A 21266-nucleotide genomic window follows, 5' to 3' on the forward strand; every position below is an offset into this window, starting at 1 on the left:
CAAGCTATCGCTGAACACACTTTGGAATTTACAAAGTGTCCATTTTTTCATTACTTGAATCCATGGACACGACTTCTGCAAGAGTCTTTTTCCAAAGCAGTTTCAAGCACTGGCGTGGCCCTATGACAATTGACTGCCACTTAACTGCGTTTGGCGTGAACGTCACCGAATCTCCGAGGGGAGGTGCAAGATAGACACATTAGGCTTTCGCCTTAATAGGAATAATTCACGCCTCCAAAAAAGCCGTCAGCGTCATTTAGTTTTTTACATAGAATAATTGCCCGAAAATACATGATGTTGTTAAACTAAGCATTTGATCATGCACGTCATACTTCGTACAATGATTATCCGGGGCCTTTATTCTCTATGGATCGCTTTTAGGCATATCCCTTTCAGTGCGTGGCACTTAAGCCTTGTCACATCATTGACACGACGTCCGTCATACGCTGCTGGAATCACGCTTGTAAAAAGAAAAAAGAGGGACGGGAAAAGAGGGGGCAACCTCTAAAATGAGAGAATATATCTCAGCCTGCATGGACAGAACTCGCGGAAAGCTCTTTATTCTTGTCGGAAGCGCTGGAAATTCTAGGGACGCCAATCGCCAGCTATTCGTCCCATGGCGCAATTCTAAAGAATGCGCTTACAATAATTGAATACAACAAGTTACAAGCCTTCGTCCAGCGGACTTCGTCCTCTTGCTGTATATATGTACTACACCTTTTAATTAAAAACATGTACGCCTTTTTCTTCGAATGTCAGTTCGGGGAGAGGTTCCTGCGGAAGCGCGCAAAATGCCACGAAACGAGAAATCAGCATTGCGAAAGAAGCCGGTCGCTTTCGACTTAGAGACGACTTTGCTCATGCGTCGAATAAAAGCCACGAACTTCGTTTCCCAACCTAGTTAGCCTGATCACCTACGTGCACGTTAATTTGAGGAGAAACGCGCAACTGCAATTTGCAGAACAGCTCCCCGCCCTCTAAAATGCCGTTCGATCGAGGCTTCGCTGCATTCATTCTCTTCGGTGAAACCAATTCAGGTGCAAACAGCTTTCGGCGCTAAATGCCCGGGCTGCTTACCTTTCGCACCTTCGGGGTTCCGTCCTCGTGTTGCCTAGGAAACGGCGAGGTAGGAGGGAAGGGGCGCCGGATAAAGGTGCAGAGTTGTTTTCTTAAAAGTTTTCCCCAAGTGAAATATGGGCGAGCGGGCCGAGGCAAGTTGAAAGGAACGCGCTAAGTTTCCTCTGGGGAACTCAATAGCCCCCGGCGAGCCAGAGCGACTGTTGTTTCTGACACCCCGCTGCGAAGCAGATGCTGCCTGGACTTTTCTTCTGGTTGATTTTTCGCAGCTTCTTTCGTAGCGAGGTATTTTTAACTCCGATCTCGCCGGAAAGAAAAATGGGCGTAAGCTTTTGTCTCAATAGAGGAGTGCGCGAATGCCTGCAGATGGCTTAATTTCGCGCAGTACAGCGGAATAGCGTTGCGATCGTGTCAACTGCAGGATACGGAGAGTTGTTTGGGCTTCGCCAACTGGTTTAACGCTCACAAAGCAGCCTGCGATTCGAAGACGAATGCAGACGGAAAGACGCAGAACCGTGGCCTTTGTCCCTGGGTCACGTCTCATTTCGTTGACGCAATGTCATTGTGCAAAGCCTTATTACTGGTTCTATGATCAGCGCCTTTGTGTAGCCCGGGCAGATTTATTATCATCGACAGTTGTAGGCGGCAGGGGAATTCGTTCAAAGAGGCAAACATTGCAAATTGGCCCGGCTGTTTACCTTATTTTTTCTGCGTGGGCGTGATAGACGCTCCGTATCTGCTCCGTATCTGTACAACGCTGCCCGCTGTGTTACTGTCTGCGTAAGCATGGCAGCGCCCGACCTAATACATTCTTATCGTGGTAACCTTTATGCATAGTGGCACATCTTCATTTACCGTGTCATTGCTGTAAATGTTGATCGCCCGATGAAACCACAACTAAGCATTAAAATCATCATAGGTGTCATAAAACATTACGGCTGTTACCTTAAATGGTAATATGCGCCCGTCATAACAGTTACCGCGATAAGCACGACACCATAGTACCGTCTTGTACTCGGGTGCTTATCGGGTGGTACCACCGAATTATTCTCGGCGTTCGTGACGTTTGCGACGCTGAGTAATCAAGTGATTCGAGTGTAACAGCGCTCACAACAGCTTTTGCGGCAGGCGGCATTCCTTAAACAAGCATGTGAGATACAAATGCAGCTTGCGCAACCGCAGTGCAACAAGGAGAACTTTCTCGTATAGTTAAATCTTAGGCGCTTCATACAAATTTATACACCCAGCCCAACAGAGTAGCGGTATGTGCAAAAAAATATGGCTGATCCCTCAGTCATAGGAATCGGTATAACGCGAAAGTGAAACGTGTCTTCGCAGAAGTAGGGCTTTTTGTGTAATGATATATGAGAGATTGTACAATGCCTATTGGTGTTTGGCAGTTATAGCACCGTTTGACGTGGATGCACCCACATTGACGCCTATAGTGGCACATCTCCAGCGCGACGACAAACGCCCATGGTCACGATGTAACCGTTGTGGTAGCTGAAGTATTTAACGCATGCCTGAACACAGCGCATCGTGAATCCCGCGCGAAGATGACATAAACAAGCACATAATAAATACCGATACTCGATATGCACTACTTAAAAGCGTCGTCAATTAAGGAGGGAAAGGGCACCGTGCTCGCTCCCGAGTCCCGAGCAATGGGGTAACCACGCCTGTGCTCATGCATACACTACCACGCTGCGCTTCAGCGACACAGGAGGCAGAGGCTCCTAGCTCGAGCCGCGAACGCGCGCAGGCGTTCCACGTCTCGCTGGCCTCTGTCTCACTCCACCAAGGCACGACATTCGCCCGTCGACATCCTCGCCTTTCTGCAGCACTCACAACAACAGTTTTATTAGTGGGTGCTATCACACTCGAAGCAATCGGCGGCAAAACACAGTTGGTGCATGTGGAAGCTGCACTACTCCGACAACAAACCGGCACACGCTAACACCAAATGAAAGGCAAAGAATGTAACAGCGTCTAGGGCAGCTCCCCGATGCTAGCGTGGCCAATGTTTCGCGCTGGCCTCGAGATGTTCTAACCATGGCCTCCGAGATTGCGCGCCGGCGCGCAATCTCGGACGCCATGCCTTAACTGCGTCGTCGCCGAATCGTTCTCTATCGGCGCTAGTAAGTGTCATGCCGCATTATTTCACTGAACCGCTCACAGACTGCGGCACCGGCCCACCCCGCCCAGCCCCGCCCACAGAGCAGCGAATGTTGAGATATAAGGCGCGTTTGTGGAGTGTCATGCATCTGCAAAAAAAAAAAAAGCTTCGTTAGCTTAGTCGGTAGAGCACCGGGCGCTTGGCGTCGCGTCATTAAATTCTTGGTAGACCCCGGCATAAAATACTTTCGTGTTAATAAATGATAATAAATGATAAAGAAAACGTGGTCGTATGCATTCAAGTAACTCCTTATTTTGTCCGCAAAACTTTTAAGGCAGTGTTAAGAAACCAATTTTTCATTAGAGCTAAGTGCAGACCTTAGACTACGTGGTTACAATAGTGACGATTATGAAGACGACATATCCGTTACGTATTCAAATACCTGCAAGTAACAAAGTGCGGAAAAGCATAGAAATTGTTAGATTTTACCGGTGCCACACGGTCACTTTTAATCGCGATTAGGACTGATCTGGACTGAATGTCTTTATCGTGATTGGCTCCTTCAAGTAAGCTGCAAAAGTGAGCCGATCACTGTTGAAAATTTTGATACCAATCGGGCTTAATCGCGATCAGTATTGCACCGCGTGACACCGGTATTGCATAAAAATGCATCGGCTGGTATTGTAGATAGCCGTGGCTGAGGGCCAAGGCTGCGGAGTAAAGCTTTCGCAGCTTCGGTGTATCCCTCGCGGCATTTGCCTGTCGTGCGCAACGTGAGCGTCTGGCAACACTGGTAGGCCATCACAATGCGCACACCCTAGCAGTGTTGACAGAGGAGACACGAACCTGTTGAGGACCCATGGTTCCCTGGAACAGGCCAAGCTTTGCAGCTGCTTCACTTTCTCCGAGGCCACGGTGGTCTTGTTGTACATGTCCCACATGAACAGCCAGTCGTCGTAGTTGCCGTTCGCGATCGCCGTGCAGTATACAAACGAGCGGAAGTTGGGTTTGATGCTGCGACGAGAGGACAAAAAAATCAACTTAGTAATCGGTCGGTGAGCGAAACAGCACTGCCGAAAAATTGCCACGAAGTGTTACGCAATCGCAATGCACCCCTTCAAGGGGTGCATTTCGACTGCGTAACACTTACATGTTACGTGTTACGTCTAACTGGATTACGTTCATCTGCGCTTAAAGACATGTCACGTTTCTACTGCTGCTACCCCAACGCCCATCAGTCCAACGACATTATGTTTACGATAATTCCACAGCTATTATGACAGAAGACGTCATTGAAAGCAGACTTCGACAGCCGCATCTCAAGTAATTTCCTCGTACTATTAGAGATGAAGAATTTGTGAACACGGGGTGTAAAGCCAACGTTTAGACAAGCGGTCATGTCTTCTTCAAGACTGCAACTGAAGGAGACACGACCTCTCGTCACAACGTTACCTCCAGCAGTACCCCGCGTTCAAGAACTGTTCATTTCTTCAGCTTCCACCTTCCCCTGAACTTTTTTTGCCTTGTACTATTACATAATTCGGTATTTCAGTGTTCCTTGCATCCAGTCCTCTCTGTTGTCACCGTACGCAAAAGTGCACTCCGTAACTAATTCCTAGCTTCGACAAACATATATCAATCAATCAATCAACCAATCAATCAATCAATCAATCAATCAATCAATCAATCAATCAATCAATCAATCAATCAATCAATGAACGATCGATGACGGGTTGATTTTTTGCCAAACGAGCAATCGGAGTGCAATGAGTATTCGCGTAAAAAGGGAAACGATTCAATCGGCGCAAAAACAAAGATGGCCACTCACGGGCTCTTCTCCGCCTTGCTCTCCTTCCAGGTGCGGAAGTAGTTGAGCGCCTCCTTGACGCAGTCCTCGTGGTCCAACGTGCACGCCGTCGCGTACATTTCAGTGCGAAGGAACCTGCGGAAGCGGTGCATGTCAGTACTTAGACAAAAACACGACTCCTTGCGTCCCACTCTCGGGGTTCGCGCTAATAATATACAGACTGATGAAATGCCGCCATTCAATTGCTGAGGTCATTTTTGAGCAATGGCGATGAAAGCTAGTAACTGTGGTGGAGAAAACGTTGCACTGAAATTTCGCCTTGCGTTCCGCGTGAAGCTTTGCACTTATAAACCAAGCCAGCACGCATTCAATGTTCGTCTCATCTGAAGTTTATTAAAATGCAATTTTAAGTTCAATTTCAAGACCTCCACGGTATTTAGGGCTGTGTTCCTTTCGTACTACTTGAATGGTCCCTCAAAATCCCGACTCTGTCTGCAAATAACAGTTGCTTATACTATTTTCTCGACAGCCAAGAAATGCATAAATCAGCAACGAAATAGGCATCTGCCACTTCTATGCCATGTTACAAGTTTATAGTGGGATTTGGCTTCCAACATATGTGCGTTCCTCAAGCTTTTCCTACTGTTACGTAGTGTGTTCCACAGCGGAAGGCCCAAATATTGAAAATATTCTGTGAGACTGTTCTTATGCAACGGAACAAAATTGCACGTTGAACGCATTGCGATAATTTACTTATGACGCTCCTTGTTTTCATGCTGTAGAGAGAGAGAGAAAAAGAGAGAGGTAGCTCGACAACTGCAAATATCTAAGCACTGGCTGACGCCAAAGAGGTTGCGTGCAGGTCTTAGCCGAGAAAAAAAAAACGATCAAAAGCATGTCTTACGTCGTGAGAATGGATTCTCCCTCCTCCTCGTTCCACGTGAGGCGGTCGTAGTTCGGCTTCACAAGGCTGAGCAGGTATTTCTGTAAAAAAAATTAAAAAGAAGAATAAGAGCACATACAATTTACTGGAATACTTCAATGTATATGTGTGTCATAAGTTCTGTGGCTAAAACTTGGCTCTTGTGAAGCTCCATCCGTGCATTAAAGTTCCAGACGAACGCCAACACGATGACATATTTTAAGAAGAAAAAGAAGAATATTTTACTGAAATGAAAATACTTCCATCAAACATTAATGTTTTGAGTCATGAAAGAATAGTGTGCATATACAGCCTGCTCGGTTACGCAATGCTCTGGCGAAAGCAGAGCGAGCGAATTTCTAAAGCGCAAGAAATAAAATGAAAAAAAAAAATTCGTCTCTAGCAAAAGTATAAACTTCAGATGGGCTGTCGAAATTGGACTTGTAATGCGCAAGAAAAGAAATGTCATCATTTGTTTGTATTAGATGTTTTTCTCACACACATCGTTCCCTAATTTTTTTTTTTTTTTTGCGAGAGCCCGCACGAGGCACTGACCCGATCACATTCCTTTAAAAAAGACTTCCTGCAAATAATTTGCACAGCCTTTTCTTGTTTACTGTTTAAGTTGAAGTGCTTCGCCAAACAGATACGCAAGTGTGAAAAAAAGAAAAAAAGCTTGCTTAAGCGCGTAGCACAAATTGCGGGGCGTTAAGTGGAAAATCGGACGAAAGAGCGCCACACCGACCTTCCACTTTCCGTAGACTTCAGTGGTTTCCAGCATGCGGCTGATGAAATTGAGATTCGCGGCGACGGGGCTCCAGGCGATGTACGACTCTTCCTTAGCCAAGTACTGAGTCGCGTCCAGAGCCAAGCCATAGTCGACGGTGCCAGCCCTGCGACAGAGAAGCGCGGCACAAAATGGCGGCAAGATAAAACCACTGCTCTCAGAAATAGATAAAGATAGCGCGAACAAAGGAAGGCACGGTCAACACGGGCAAAGGCATGAGTGCTTATTGCTTATAATTAACCAACATGGCCGAAGCGCTACAGACACGATGTTTGTGAAAAGCCGTTACCTAGGAGTACGAGTGGTCACCGGTGATGATCATACATGAAATATTGTTCATTCTAAAGAGAATACCGCGTAAGGCACACGACACCAGTGGGACGCCTCTGTGTCTTGTTATGGCTATTATTACGAGGCGAGCATCAAAGAGCTGAAGGAAGGAACGGCACTCAAACGGCACTCGTCTTTGTACCACATAGCACGATTTCCTTCTTTAGCACCGAGTGCTACGTCACCATGGAATTGTTAGGATATTTCTTGCCTCTACGTCAATCCCATCGACAATTAAGTATCTGTCGTCAAAATATATATTGGTACGGTAAATGTTACGCCGCGCAACGTCGTCGAAACAGCAAATTGAATAGAATACGAAAATTGCGTTTTTAAACTGCTATTTTCTGCGCTAATGTCACTTTTCTGAGCCGTACACAGTCTGAAAATAATTTTAAGGGAGCGATTCGTCACTGTATATATGGAACAATTTGGCATTGTTGTTAGCCTCAACAGCAGGCAACCGAAAAACAATGCAGTGCGGCGGGAAGCGCCTCGCTTCCTTCCAACTCTAATTTAGGCAGCAGCTGCTGCCTCAAACTCTGCAGAAAAAAGATATTACGATACCACAGACTTCCCGTTTCCTGTTTCGGCGGGATACGCCACGGGGCCCTGTTTTACAGAGCGAATGCAAAAGGTTTCCAGCCGCTCGAGGTGGTAGAGTCGCGAGAATAAGACATTATTTGTCGAAATAACGCGGAATATATGCCCGGCATACTATTGACCACAGGCTGTGTAATGAAGTTTTATTTATTTATTTATTTATTTATTTATTTATTTATTTATTTATTTATTTATTTATTTGAATGAAGAGGGCCCTATAGCGATCCTCAGGAATAAAAATAACTCTCAAATCAAATAAAATGAACTATTTTCTCTCTATACGAAGTGCAAACAGCGGAGTCTGTGAAAAATAAAAGAAAAAGATCACTAACCAGCCTGGCCGATTCACAGCCTTACTGATACTTCGGAAAAGCCCATGGAGGCAAAAATATTAGCGAATGAAATCGCCATACAGCATACTACGCAGTCATCTAGGAGCACTGAGAACACCCATACATGGCAGATCAAGATAAGGATTGCTATAAATAATCGGAAGTAGACACCGTATTCGTATACCTAATAATAAAAGAAATTCACTAGTTATATACGCACATACGCCCTAGCTTGACCAGTTATGTAATACACAGTTCTCAGACATTTGGATAGCCAACATCCAGACGCCTTGAATGTAAGAAGCGCCACGGGGACAGCACCACACAGCCGAGTACCACATGCTATGAAGCAGCGGACTAGCCCGTATATTCTTTTACAAAGGCTGTGCTTGTGAGGACAAGGGTTTCTGATACACAAGACACGCGAAAAATCTGAATAGCTGCTTAGCCTGGAAACATAACCTCTAGTAAAAAATTTTCAACCCATCGTAGCTTTTTTTTATAACCCATACGGTTATTCATTAAACATCACACATCAATGGAGAAAAAGTTCACATTTGACGTGGAGTCCATGTTCCGGAAACTTTAGTGTTGGGGTTTAACGTCCCAAAACCACCATTCGATTACGAGAGACGCCGTAGTGGAGGGATCCGGAAATTTCGACCACCCGGGGTTGTTTAACGTGCACCTAAATCTAAGTAGACGGGCCTCAAGCATTTTCGCCTCCATCTAAAATTGCGCATGTCCCGGAAACTTTTGTCCTCGAATGTAGATGAACTTGAAATGACAGCGTACCGGTCACTGCCCAGCGCGAATGTTAAAGAATAAAAAAAGTACAGATGGTTTGGGTGGGATCGTGATATTTCACTGGTATGGAGAGCAGCACTTATGATAAAGCTCCCGGTAGTGGCGTTCCGTTTGATTTAGTAGAGCTCCGGTACCAGCACGCGGTGCGCAATATGAGCAACCACCCAGCCGCAACCATCGACGCTATCTACAGAGTACCGACCCACACGCTAAATTACTGCAACAACTCAACGCGACCACCTAGCCGGGAATGATGTCGCAGCGACTAAGCGTGTCTTCTGGCAATGCTTCGAATTCGAACTGCGAACTCGAACCTCACGTACATAACGGAACAAATGAGACCGCTTGAGTCAGCGGAACATGACCCAGGTGTTACACCTCGATGTTATTTTTTCGATAAGATCAAAAGGTGCATACTACAGGAAATGAAATGCAGTGATATTGTTACCGAGTCGTTCATTACGCGACTACAAGCAGCCGTTGGGATTTTCCGAATAAAGGATTCTTCGAATACACAACATAGCCAGTAAAAAAAATAAAACATTTACCGTAGGTGTGCGTATGTACGCCATAGAAATTTCGCGTTTGTGTAAAACAAGCTGTGCTTGCGTTCTCAAACTTCAGGCCCACTAGATTTGTAAAAAGCAACGCACCTTGCCAGATCCAAAATGTCGTCCAATAGTTGAGCCCTGTTAATGACGTGAATATCCTGAAATAGACACAAAAAAAGTAAATTAGTAAATTAGCGACCTCTTTATTATTTTTTTTTGGTGGCCAGGTGTTCGGAATGCTGCCTGGCTTTAACTCGACAGCCGCATGTGACTTAACCTTATTTTGATAACCTGGGGCCTTAAATAATCCTTATTGACATAGAGAGCCACTATCACAAAGTTTCTGAAGCTGCAATAACAAATAAAGTATTGCCAAAAAAGGCTAGAAACGCAACACGTTCGGAATTTGATCAGAAATTTTGTATTTCTCGTTCATCCATTTCAGAAAACATATGATACTATCATGTCAAACAATCAGTTTTTATCACTACCACTTAAGTGTCATGCAGTGCCAAGCTCAAACCGAAGCATGTTTCCTTGGTTTTAGGCACTAATCCATATTTTCCGAAAAATATTTTCCAAATGCTGGGACTGACTGGAACAACGTTACGTCGCCCCCATTCACGATGCCACATGGTTCAAGCCAGCGTTTGTTATCAGCTCGCTGCTAATTAGTTACCAATGTAACCCACAATTTTCGGTAAATCCTGAGCGGTCATTGAGGCAAGTAAATTTAATAAAGTCCTCCCAAACCGAGAAGCACCATCGCGAGCTGCGTGCTGCAGACGTTATCGCATACCGTATGTTTTTCCGTGAGCTGCTTAATCAGGAGCTTCCAGTTTAGTTCGTCGTAGTTGACCTTGTAGAATCCCACTTGCTGGACGTTCGCAATGAACCAATCAGACCTCGATGTTGGCAGGTCCGTGATAACGGCTGCACAGGAAACAATTGGAAGGAATTGGCTGGCACTCACTAACAAAGTCCCCAAGTAATAACGAAGACTAACGTTAACCAAGGGCGTAGCCAGAAATTTATTTAAGGCCTAGGGGGATGGGGCGTGGAGGGAGGGGATTTGACCTTACCATTACATATGCTCGAGCGTGTACACAAACACAAACACACACACACACACACTTTTTCTTTTGGGGGGGGGGGGGGGGTTGAGGAGGAGAAGAGGCGTTAAACCCCTCAAACCCTCCTCTGACTAAGCCAATGACGTTAATGTGACCGCTAAATTTATCGACCACATTTCTGGTATAGCAAACACGACATTCGTCAACAGCGGACGTTTTGTCAGGCAGGAAACGACGTGAGCAATCCATGATGAAGTTTTTACATTGAGAGCGGTGCATACGTACGCAGGTATTCGTTATATCATGTTCCGCACCGCAGCACACATATTTACGATACAAAACCCACCGAGTCATTGATTTTAAACTGTCTGTAATTGTGAGTGGTATCAAACAGTAGTACGTTAAATAATGATGCTTCAAAATCTACCTACAGTAATGTGTCATAGCCGCATAACAATAATATAGTTTAGTCATTTTTCAATTCGGGGAAGGGCGCAGAGGAGGGTGGGAGGGAAGCTGGCCTGCCGTTATTCAGAGCTCACCTGTTTTGTTGTTAAACCACAGCTTGGGTTCTGTAGCGTTCCAGTTGGGACTCCTGGCGTCGGTGTAGGTGAAAGGTACTTTCCACAGCGTCCTAAGAAAAAGCGAGAAAAGATGCTGCTGCTGATATCACGAGTAGCGTGAAATATTTTGTCCCAATCGCTCCAATGGATATTAGGGGTGCACAAAATGTGTCGGTTTTGTTGCTTTAAATCGAAATTGCACTATAGGCAACATAATCATGTCATCGTGACCTTCTGGGACGTCGGTGACATCATCGTAAACTCGACGGCAGTCAACGTGCCTCACATTCACGATACTTGTTTTCGTATTCGCACTGTCTTGTGGTAATCACCAGAATTAACGGGATGCTATGCGTATATGCTGCAAAATACGGGTCCAGCCGATACCGCTACGCTACTACTATTCATTGACGTTCTCGCCCCATGTGTTTGTGTTCTTTAAGCGCTGCTTTCTAATGGATCCGTACCAACGAGCTCGGCCAAACACCCTCTTAAGCTACTACTATTGTCACTGCTATTAATGTTGTCACTAACAGATGATAGGTCAAAACCAATTTACTGATGCTACTGCCGTTGCAACCACGACTGCTTCTACCATGCACAAACACTAAGGATAACGTGCGTTACAGAGGGATCCTATAGCCCACGCGAAGTAAGTTCAACTGTAAACAGGAACGTTTCAAAAAATGTCACGTTCTTCGCGTAGCAATGTGCAGGAAGTGTCGTAATTGTGTTTTTAAGGGAAAATATAACAGTAGGACAATGCCAGCTCACTTGTTGTCCTTGCTGCCGTCGACCAAGAAGCGCTCTTGCGAGATGTTTGCCGAGCCGCTCTCGTATGACCTGTTGACGGTGATGACCGGGTAGCCCGTCTGGAGAGTCCACGAATCCATCACAGTCTTGACGTCGACGCGGTTGCTTTCATTTTGCGCCTGCGTCCAATCAAACAAACGCATAATTACAAGGACCCTCGGTAACTGTTCCTTTAGTTCAATCCTTTGTAGCAACAAGTGACCATACGGGCTAAGAACTTATGAGTGCTCTATATGCCTACGCCTTTTGACAATTGTTAAACACATATATCACTCCCTGATGATATTCCCTGAGCTAATTCTGTCATCTGCTCAGTTTTTTTATTATATAAATGTGACTTACATGTAATAACTCTAATTTATGCTCATTTTTATAAGTCCATTGCACTGCGAATTATAACACTGAGGATTGTATCATTATGGTGTGATTTTGGGTTTAAAGGGGGCAGGCGCCTTGCCAGGCTTTTTTGCCAGGCTTTTTTGCCTTCTCGTCGGTCCCCCAGGCAATTTGTACGTTGTTTTTGCCTGAAACAACACCAGATTTTTACGAAAAAAATAAATCTCGCTCCTGGCGAAACGAGTCGTGCAGCACATTAGTAAACGCCACCTCCAGGTGACTGGTCGCGAATGTCGTGCAAATACGCTATCAAGAGAGCGTCCATACGTGGGACTTCTTGATTGCTGTGTCTGTCGTGTCTTGCAGGAGTTTCACGTATGGTTTAAATTTTTTTGCCGCTATTGTCATCTAGGACTTTTCCCGATTGTTCAGAGCAAATCTCACCATGGTGAGCTCCGCCCAAAGATCATCCTGGCGAGCGTTGTTGAAAGACCGTTTCTTCAGGTAGGTCTAGAAAAAAAGAGCAAACATTCCATCAACTCGCAACTATCCCACGTACCGCGCGCTGACACGTCATATGCCTACAATCGAATATTATTGTAATTTGCATGAAGTTCTCAAAATCTTACCGAGACACCTTTCCTGAAGACCGGTTCTGTGAGGAAGAAGTTCATCATGCGAATTATGGATGCCCCCTGAGAAGAGGCAGAAAAAAAAAGTTCAAATGTTAACGAAGTGATTGCACTTTGCGGGAGAAGGTGGTAGGGTTTATTCCAGAACAGCGGAACTGCACTGCAGGGCTTGGATATAACTGTCGCGTGGCTATTAACCACTTCTGACAAATGCATGATCAACGTAATGCATAACGGCCGAGCATGTAGTGTATAGGATTACTGCAATTTTCAAGACAGACTTCTTAAGAGTACCACAAAGAATCGCCCGCTACCAAATACTTGTAGACAGGTCTCGGTAAGTGCCGCACGAATCATACAAAAATTTACAACCCTTCTGTAGTTTCGCAACATATCGTGTTCGAATAGTTGGATCACCTACGCGTTACAACATCACATAACGAAAACGTTCAGTCGGCGTCAAAAGTTTGGAGACCACTAGGTGTGAGAAAACACTGAATTTCCCAGCAATTGGTGACTGCATTCGGTCGAAGTGCACAGTACATGTCGTTAGCGCGCATTATAACAGGTCGGAAATCCAAACTCAAGGCTTCCTGCCGAAGCAGCGGGAATATTCAGCATTCTCTGGTGTCTCGTGGTCTCTAAACTTTAGACGCTGACTGTACATCTGCGTACAATAACAGTTAACGCTGGCCGCCAGCACTGCTTCTGCTCAAGCGGCATGCACCGTAAGGGTGCATAGCGTTACCATTCAGAGTTTGCCACTAAAACCACATAACATCAGTACGATGTACAGACAGCACTTGATAGTGCAGGTATAACTGTGACTATAAAGCCTAATGCAAGAACATTATGCGGCGCTAAAGTAGCGCACTAAAGGCTGCCTGTAGGGGTAGAGTTGCGCAGAACAATAATTTATGCGCGGGGCGTTCGTAAGACTCCCACCTTTCCGTAAGATATCTTGTCAAAGTTTTCGATGATTTCGTCAGGGTTGTAGACCGGAACCGAGACGGGGTGCGACGACTTGAGGGAGTCGAGCTCCATTACTGGCTGCAGTTCCTCGCCGATGAACTGTTGTGCCTGTGAAGGGACACAAAAGATGCAGCCGGTGACCACGTCGATATACCTTTGGCGCGTGCGTCGTGATGCTCTATTGCGCGAAACGTGTTCAAAACATATTGGATATACAGGGGTTTCCTAGTGCACTACTTCTTTCGAGCGACACTACGTTGAAAGTTATAAGGCTCTGTCTACACTTGTAACATTAGGCCTGTAGTTCATTGCACTGAAATCTCATGTAGACCATGTTTCATGCGATGGTTGGCAAATAGTCTTAGAAGTAGCTACAAACACGCAAAAAAAAGTTCATGCGCACGCTGTCACATGACGGACGACCCCTTTCATTAGATAACGTGGCACGAACGGCAGTAGTCAATGGTGCTGTTTGCGTACAACGCAAACGTACTAGCGACTCCTCTTCCTATTACCACATGCGCTCCTTTCTCTCTATGTTTTACGTTACCGTCCCCTTACACGTGTTACTACTGCCTTGCGCAAGCCGCGCCAGAATGTCTGGGAACGTTCCAGATTGTAGTACATCATTTTGTTAAGATTGCGCCCGTGACGCGAATAGTCAAGATTATTCCAGAGCTTGCGCGACCACCTGCGATAAGGCTCGAACGTTCGATGCCGCATGTATAAATGCCGACGCGTCTTGCCGCGGTTCAGTTTTATCGACGGCCGACGCCCTGTTCGCCGCTATCAGTGTACTACAGCGTGTATTGCTGTAGTTGGAGTTTTCGTTTCCCGGCCACAAGTTCGGCCAAATAAAGAGTTTCATCTTGAACACGCCAACTGTAGTCTTCGCCGACGTCACGACCCCGTGACACTATTATTTGCACATGGTCAACGAGCAATACAGAAGCAAAATGCGCAGTGCAAGCGCTCACTGTCGTAAATGCCGCTACGCGTGAAGACCGGGAACGTAACACCGGAGGTCCGTGTACAGCCATCGCCCCCGTGACTCGTTAAAGCAACTTTCGTATCCGCTTGTAGTGACACAATTTACAGGACAACCTGGTAATGGTGTCACACGAATGACACCTCGCCTGTAAGTCACGGTTATCATGTTGGCACAATTCATAGCCGTGACGGCAATGCATAGAAACAGCATTACTCACCATCTCCCAGTCCTTGTGAACGAAGTCCACGCCCAGATACTCAACGTAGGTGGCGAAGCCTTCATTGAGCCACAGGTCGTCCCACCACTCCATGGTAACTAGGTTTCCAAACCACTGAAATAGGAACGAACAAGAACATGGCTATGCTGGTCAAAAACTTTGAGGCTTAATAGGCATGTAATCGAAGTAAGTTCCACGTACAACAGTTTGACAATGTTCATATTTGGGTGTGACAGCATAAGTTGCATTGTCCATACAGACAATGGCAACCAAGTAGAATGATACACACGAAGTGCTAGCACCAATCCCGTGTCACGGCTGTATAATTCTGCACCTGTGTACCAATGAAACATCGACAGGTTCAAATAGCAAGCTTGGTCAAAGCATGAATGCATTAAGAAACAAAAATTTTAAGCTGTCAGAAGTTGCGTCTGCGTCTGTTCCTTGCACATAATTTGACACGACTTATGAAAATACAGTGCCAACTCTTGTTCAAATTTCGTGATCTTAGTGATCTTAGTGATGTCCCCACTACCGCCAATTGTAATTGTGTGCAGCATTGAGACTTATCGTGACTACAATAAACTCCGAGGATTGAAGTGGACTCGTCCTGTTAAAATGCTGGCACCGACACGTACCTCAATTCACTCCATTAAGTAGGGGTAAAAATACTGAAAAAATTACAAAACTAACAGAGAAAGTGTTCGCAGTCAATGTCGGTTCAACCCTCCCCCCACCCCGAAAATTTTCAATTTTTCATGTTTTCACAAACACACAACACACGCGAACACACACGAACTGTGGTTGAGTCCCCCCCACTCCTCCCCCCCCCCAAAAAAAAATACATTTCTGGCTACGCAACATAGCAATGACAGACATCTGAATCAGTAGGGTAGCCAGAAATGTTTTCGAGGGAGGCGGGAGGGGGGTTTAAACCATAGCTCATGCATGTTCGTGCGTGCGTGTGTGCGTGCGTGTGTGTGTGCATAAATACAAGCAAAATCGAGAATTTTCGGGGGGGGCTTGAATCCCACCAACTCCCCCCCCCCCTTTTCTGGCTACACAAGTGATCAGAATACACGATGTTAATCAAACAAATAATCAAATACAAGAAAGGTGCTTACAATAACTGAAGTTTTAGTCAAGTACAAGAAATTAAAAAAAAAATGCTACATATGAGTCAATAAAAAATGTAGTAACTGACATGTTATGGAAGCAAAGGAGTAACATATCAATGAACAACAGGTTAATGTTACTTCAAGACAGCCGTCCTAGTTGGTGCGGTTCCGACACAGCTTTACGCCCGCGTCGCTGCAGCTCGTACCTGATGTGCGAGTTCATGTGAGACGACGACGGCGACGCGCTGCTTGTTTCCGGCCGATGACTCGTTCGGGTTGAAGAGTAGAGCCGTTTCTCGGAAGGTGACCAGTCCCCAATTCTCCATGGCGCCAGCATTAAAGTCCGGCAGTGCCACCATGTCTGCGAACGCAAGACAATGCGATTTATATATCACTGCCGTCGTAAGCACGTGTAATGCCTGCCATCCGAGTCGTTTGGCTTGTCCACGAACGTAAAAAAGCTACGGTAAGGCTTTCAGTGTCGAAAGAAAGCACTAGATCTTAAACATGATTTTGTATAACTTACAGGTAGAAATGATAAAGAATCACATAGACGCCGAAAATCTGAAAGGGTCAGAGCGCCAGCCAACAAACTATCGTGCGAAGTTAAAGATGGAAAAGGCATCGTAACTCAACTCAACCACGATCTCGACGATTGCCGATGAACGGCGTCTAAAGTAACCAGGAACAATTTTGTGCTATGTGGAACGCACAGATCTATTTATACAGTGGTAACCTGAAGTAAATGATCGAGCTAAGAGTTTCAAGTGCACCGTAGTGTTTATTCTTTTAAAAGTTGTAAGACTAAATGTATGAGAGCACTCCACGTCTAATTCGTCCATCCGCATACACTCCAGATCGAGCAGCCACGGCGCCGTAAACAAAAGATTATAAACCGACAGAGCTGTAGCCTGATACAAAAGATTTAAAAAGAAACCCTTCGGTTGTGCACCATACATCACTGCGGCTGTTTGAGGCGCAAGTTCCGAGGTTCTACATGCATAACTTAATAGCCCCTCCTTAGTCAATACGCTTCCCCTGAATACCTTTATTGGGAGATCTCGTGTAGTTAAGAATGAAAATGAAATGGTTGAGCCTGGTAAGAAAACCTCGCGCGCGTGGCCTCTACAGCTTGCAAATAGAGCCCACCACTCACCAGTCTTTGGGAGTGGATACTTTTCCGAGAAGTACTTCTCGTAGAATTCCAAGATCTTGGGACCAATTGATAACGAATAATCCACGGCCGAGATGGCGTTTGGCCGGGCCCATACTCTGAACTGGAAGAAGACAAAAACGAAGTGTGACGAGAAAAAGTGTGAATTGTAAAAAAAAAAAAACAAACTTATATTTGCGTACAAGCTAAAGCAGGACGTAGCAGTTGCAAAAAGCTTTAATAAGTTTCCCAAAGGCGTCTTACCTGGTGATACAAAATGACACTTAGGCCCCGGTAATCATAATTTACGTTTTATCATGCTACTCTCCGCTTGAATACAGAACCATACGCCCACGTATTGTGTGTTTGACAGATTGCACTGACATACATGCACGCATGTAGGTACCTTATACTACACCCAAAGCGAGTTATACGACAAAAAAAAAAAGAAAGAACAAAAAAAAAACAATTTTACGCTCACCTTGTCATCGCCCCGAGACTCGAAGTCGCTCACCACGAACGCCAGCAAATAAGTAGACATACGCACAGTAGTCTGGAAAGCGTCCGCCTGCAATCCGTTAGGCCTACGAAAAAAAAGAAAAAAAGAACGGTCGCTTAGAATGAGTGGAACGTCAGTGTATCCGCACTACACACCGTGCGGAACGAGCGAAATTGACCTATTCGCGCAACCTTTCGTTTTTTATCTACAGTTTTGGGTACATGGCGACGTAGTATCGCCAAAGACGCTGACGCTACAAGATATTGAAAGGCTACAGGCTTACCTTTCTGGTCAAAAATACACCCACAGTCAATTTTATTAAGACGGAATGAAACATTAAAAATAGAAAACGAAAAATTTTTGAAGGCTAGGCTTTCCTTTTTGATCAAACGTACACTAGTTCGAGAGGGCAAACGGGCCCATTCACACTATTACGTTCTACTCTTGAAGGCGAAGCTCAGGCGTCCTCAAGTTTTGATAAACACTGTACCGTGCGTGTCAAAATCGTGTGCGTGTCGAAATTCCTACACAAAATTACCAAAGTTCAACCACAGGAAGCCGTAGACTTGACTCTCCCTTAGTTTACAAAACAGGCTCTAAATGTATTGTCTCTGTGACCCACTTCGGTGGCATACCAAACAACATCATTACAATTTACCATAGTCTGAGTCATATTCTCGGTTCCTTTTTCTTTTCTCCCTCTCTTTTCTTTTCCTTTTCTTGCTCTTTTTTTTTAACATCTCTCTTCTATCATCTTTTATCCCCCTTACCCCTTCCCCCAGCACCGGGTAGCCAGCCGATCTAAGAACTGGCTAGCCTCCTCGTCTTTCCGCTTGTTTCTTCCTTTCTTCCTTCCTGAAGACAAAGTAACGGATTTTAAAGACATTACTTAACAATGCATTATTCAATACGCCTCTACCAAGCACTTTATCGGCTAATTTTAGATTAGGTGACGCCACTGCGTCTTTCTCCGACAACTGCGCCCGCGTACGCGCTATATATTTTAACACCCTCACGAGTGTATGAGGAGTGATTGGTTGTCCCATCGCTATTATGCTCACTTTCAAGCGGTATTGCCGTATCACTGGTAGAAGCAGATACAGCTTTCTAGCTTGCAGATTTTCTTCTAAGTAAAACTTATGATGTCTGCGACAGGCTACACAAGGAAGTACAGTTAAATAAATTTTCGGAGCTATCGCTGCTAACTTCTCGTATCCGATATTTCTGTGTGAACTAGATGGTCACAATGTCGAGGGTTCGATGGAAGCCCCCCCCCCCCCCCTGGTCCGGACGAAACATGAGGCAATAAAACGACAGACACCGACGAAAAGAAAAACTAAAAACAAATAAAAGACGTTTCGGCTTCGCGAAGGAAGCCTTGTTAATGTTAATGTTAGCTTTAATACAGGCGAATTCCGTTCGACCGGCTAATTCTCGTCCAAGAAAACGTGCTGTCATACCCTATATACATTGCTGGGATAAGCGAAACTTCATCTCACGTTCTGCGCAGTTATGTCGTTCAGGTGGCACACGTGCCTGTGTGTAAGCTGAAGCATGCACTCGTGGAGAGTATGGACAGGCTCCCGATAGAGTCGTCTCCTGGAGCAGGATAACCTGCGCCGATTGCGACTGCGTGTACATCGGCAAACCGGGGAACTTCAGGCAGGGGCAGCATCCGCAGCGAAGCCGAAACGTGCTTTATTTGTTTTTAGTTTTTATTCTGGTCGGTGTCTGTCGTCTTATTGCCTCAATAGACGCTGATATCCACTGCAAAGTTCTGAATGACATTATCATCGTAAATGCAGTTCGAGCTCGCTGTTGTGTGGAACAACTTACTTATAGCCGCAAGGAAAAGGGCGTTATTCCCATGAGACAACAAAACACCATTGAGGTAAAGCTTTTTGGGAGTGTCCCATCGCTGTCATTTTATGTACAAGCAATATGCGGAGAGAAACGGATAATGTGGCTCACCTGTTTGTGGTGGCGCTGATAGGCATGTTCGATAGCGCCTTCATGTTGGTCGGTCGAACGATGGTGACGGCGAAGGTGGCTTTCATGGCCGGTTCGTCAAAGCAAGGGAACGCCCGGCGGGCGTCCGTCGCTTGGAACTGTGTCGCCGCCAACCACCTGCGAAGAATTAAGCACCGAAATGAAGCAACGCACCAGAGAGCGTCGTCGTAGAAAGTGAAAACGGTCTTGCGCGAGACGGACAAGCGCCACCATGAATGAGTAGTTACAGTTGTGGTTGCTGAAAAGTTTGAGGGGCGTCTCCAGGGGCGTAGCCAAGGAGGGGGAGGGTTGGGGGGGTTCAAACCCCCCTCCCGAAATTTTTCGATTTTGCTTGCGTATATAGGCACGCACACATACAAACGCACGCACAAACATACATAAAGTATGCTTGAACCCCCCCCCCCCCGAAAAAAATTTCTGGCTACGCCCCTCGGCGTCTCCTCTTGCATTGTTGGTGGTGACATTGCTGCTGGTGGTCCGGTGAATCTAACTTTCTTTGTCATTCTAACCTCTTTTCTGTACTCATTGCGTGCGATGCGCTTAACACAATAATAATAATAATAATAATAATTTTGATGGGGTTTTACGTCCCAAAACCACGATATGATAATGAGAGACGCCATAGTGAAGGGCTGCGGAAATTTCGACAGCCTGGAGTTCTTTAACGTAGGCGTAAATCTAAGCACGCTGGCCTCCAGCATTTTATCTTAAGCGAAATGCGGCCGCCACGGCCGGGATTCGATCCCGCGGCCATCGTTAGCAGCAGTCAAGCACTATAACCACTAAACTGCAGCGACGGGTAGTGTACGTTTATTGAGTGCGTATTAAGTCCCTGTTATAAATACAGGTGACAATAAAAACAAGATGATGCGTGTTTACTGGGCATCACACATACATTTAGGGGTCCTGGTGTGTACCAACGTGAAGGCAAAGAAATTGGTGCGGTGCAGCTGGCAACATTGGCGTGACTACGGTCGGCTCAGTCAGCGTTGGTACAGTGGCTAACACTGGGCTCTCCCCACACGGGCCCATTCACCCTGCGGGGTGAAGAAAACGAGCTATCCGACGACATATCCTAGCCCTCTAACCCACCGACGGCCTCCGCGCCCTATGTAAACAATGCCCTTAATTGGTCCGTCTCTCTTCAGAGCTGGACCGATATCCTGTCCCTGCATACGCAACCGGCCAAAAAGTCATACGGGCAGAGAGAAAACTACGCGTGACAAATGACTCGGGCTACAAACACGACGTACAATAAGCACGGACCAATGTCAAGGGAAACACGAACTTATTTTTGAAACTAACCGGAACGTAGTCCACGTCACAAGGAACATCGCGCTCGACGCGAAACGTCGGGTAAAATGCATAAAGAGAATATCATCGCATAGGGAGGCTTGCTTCGTTGCGTAGCCATATTCTAAACTAAATCGCGAGCCTTAACTTACATCTCGTCGTGCTGCCCATATATTTACCAGCCGATAGTCCACGTGCGCTCACTAAATACAATCGCAACATCATTAAAGTTTCCCAGAGCAGCCAGAGAACAGAACGGCATTC

At 45.7% G+C, this 21266-nt stretch overlaps 1 protein-coding gene across 1 annotated transcript in view; it reads right to left on the bottom strand.

The window, feature by feature from the left end:
• Positions 1-21266, bottom strand: part of LOC119393598 (aminopeptidase N) — a 109711-nt gene that overhangs the window by 11276 nt on the left and 77169 nt on the right. Inside the window, exons 2-17 of the mRNA XM_037660707.1 lie at positions 19671-19826; positions 17682-17784; positions 17204-17324; positions 16254-16408; positions 14930-15043; positions 13695-13829; positions 12747-12812; positions 12562-12627; positions 11743-11900; positions 10948-11039; positions 10132-10265; positions 9435-9490; positions 6668-6815; positions 5905-5984; positions 5022-5135; positions 4040-4207 (exon numbers count right to left, since the gene is read on the bottom strand). Of these exons, the coding sequence (XP_037516635.1) occupies positions 4040-4207; positions 5022-5135; positions 5905-5984; positions 6668-6815; positions 9435-9490; positions 10132-10265; positions 10948-11039; positions 11743-11900; positions 12562-12627; positions 12747-12812; positions 13695-13829; positions 14930-15043; positions 16254-16408; positions 17204-17324; positions 17682-17784; positions 19671-19826 (1866 nt within the window). The remainder of the gene's footprint in view (positions 1-4039; positions 4208-5021; positions 5136-5904; positions 5985-6667; positions 6816-9434; positions 9491-10131; positions 10266-10947; positions 11040-11742; positions 11901-12561; positions 12628-12746; positions 12813-13694; positions 13830-14929; positions 15044-16253; positions 16409-17203; positions 17325-17681; positions 17785-19670; positions 19827-21266) is intronic.

Source organism: Rhipicephalus sanguineus, chromosome 5 (genome assembly GCF_013339695.2).
Source record: "Rhipicephalus sanguineus isolate Rsan-2018 chromosome 5, BIME_Rsan_1.4, whole genome shotgun sequence".
Classification (NCBI taxonomy): Eukaryota; Metazoa; Arthropoda; class Arachnida; order Ixodida; family Ixodidae; genus Rhipicephalus; species Rhipicephalus sanguineus.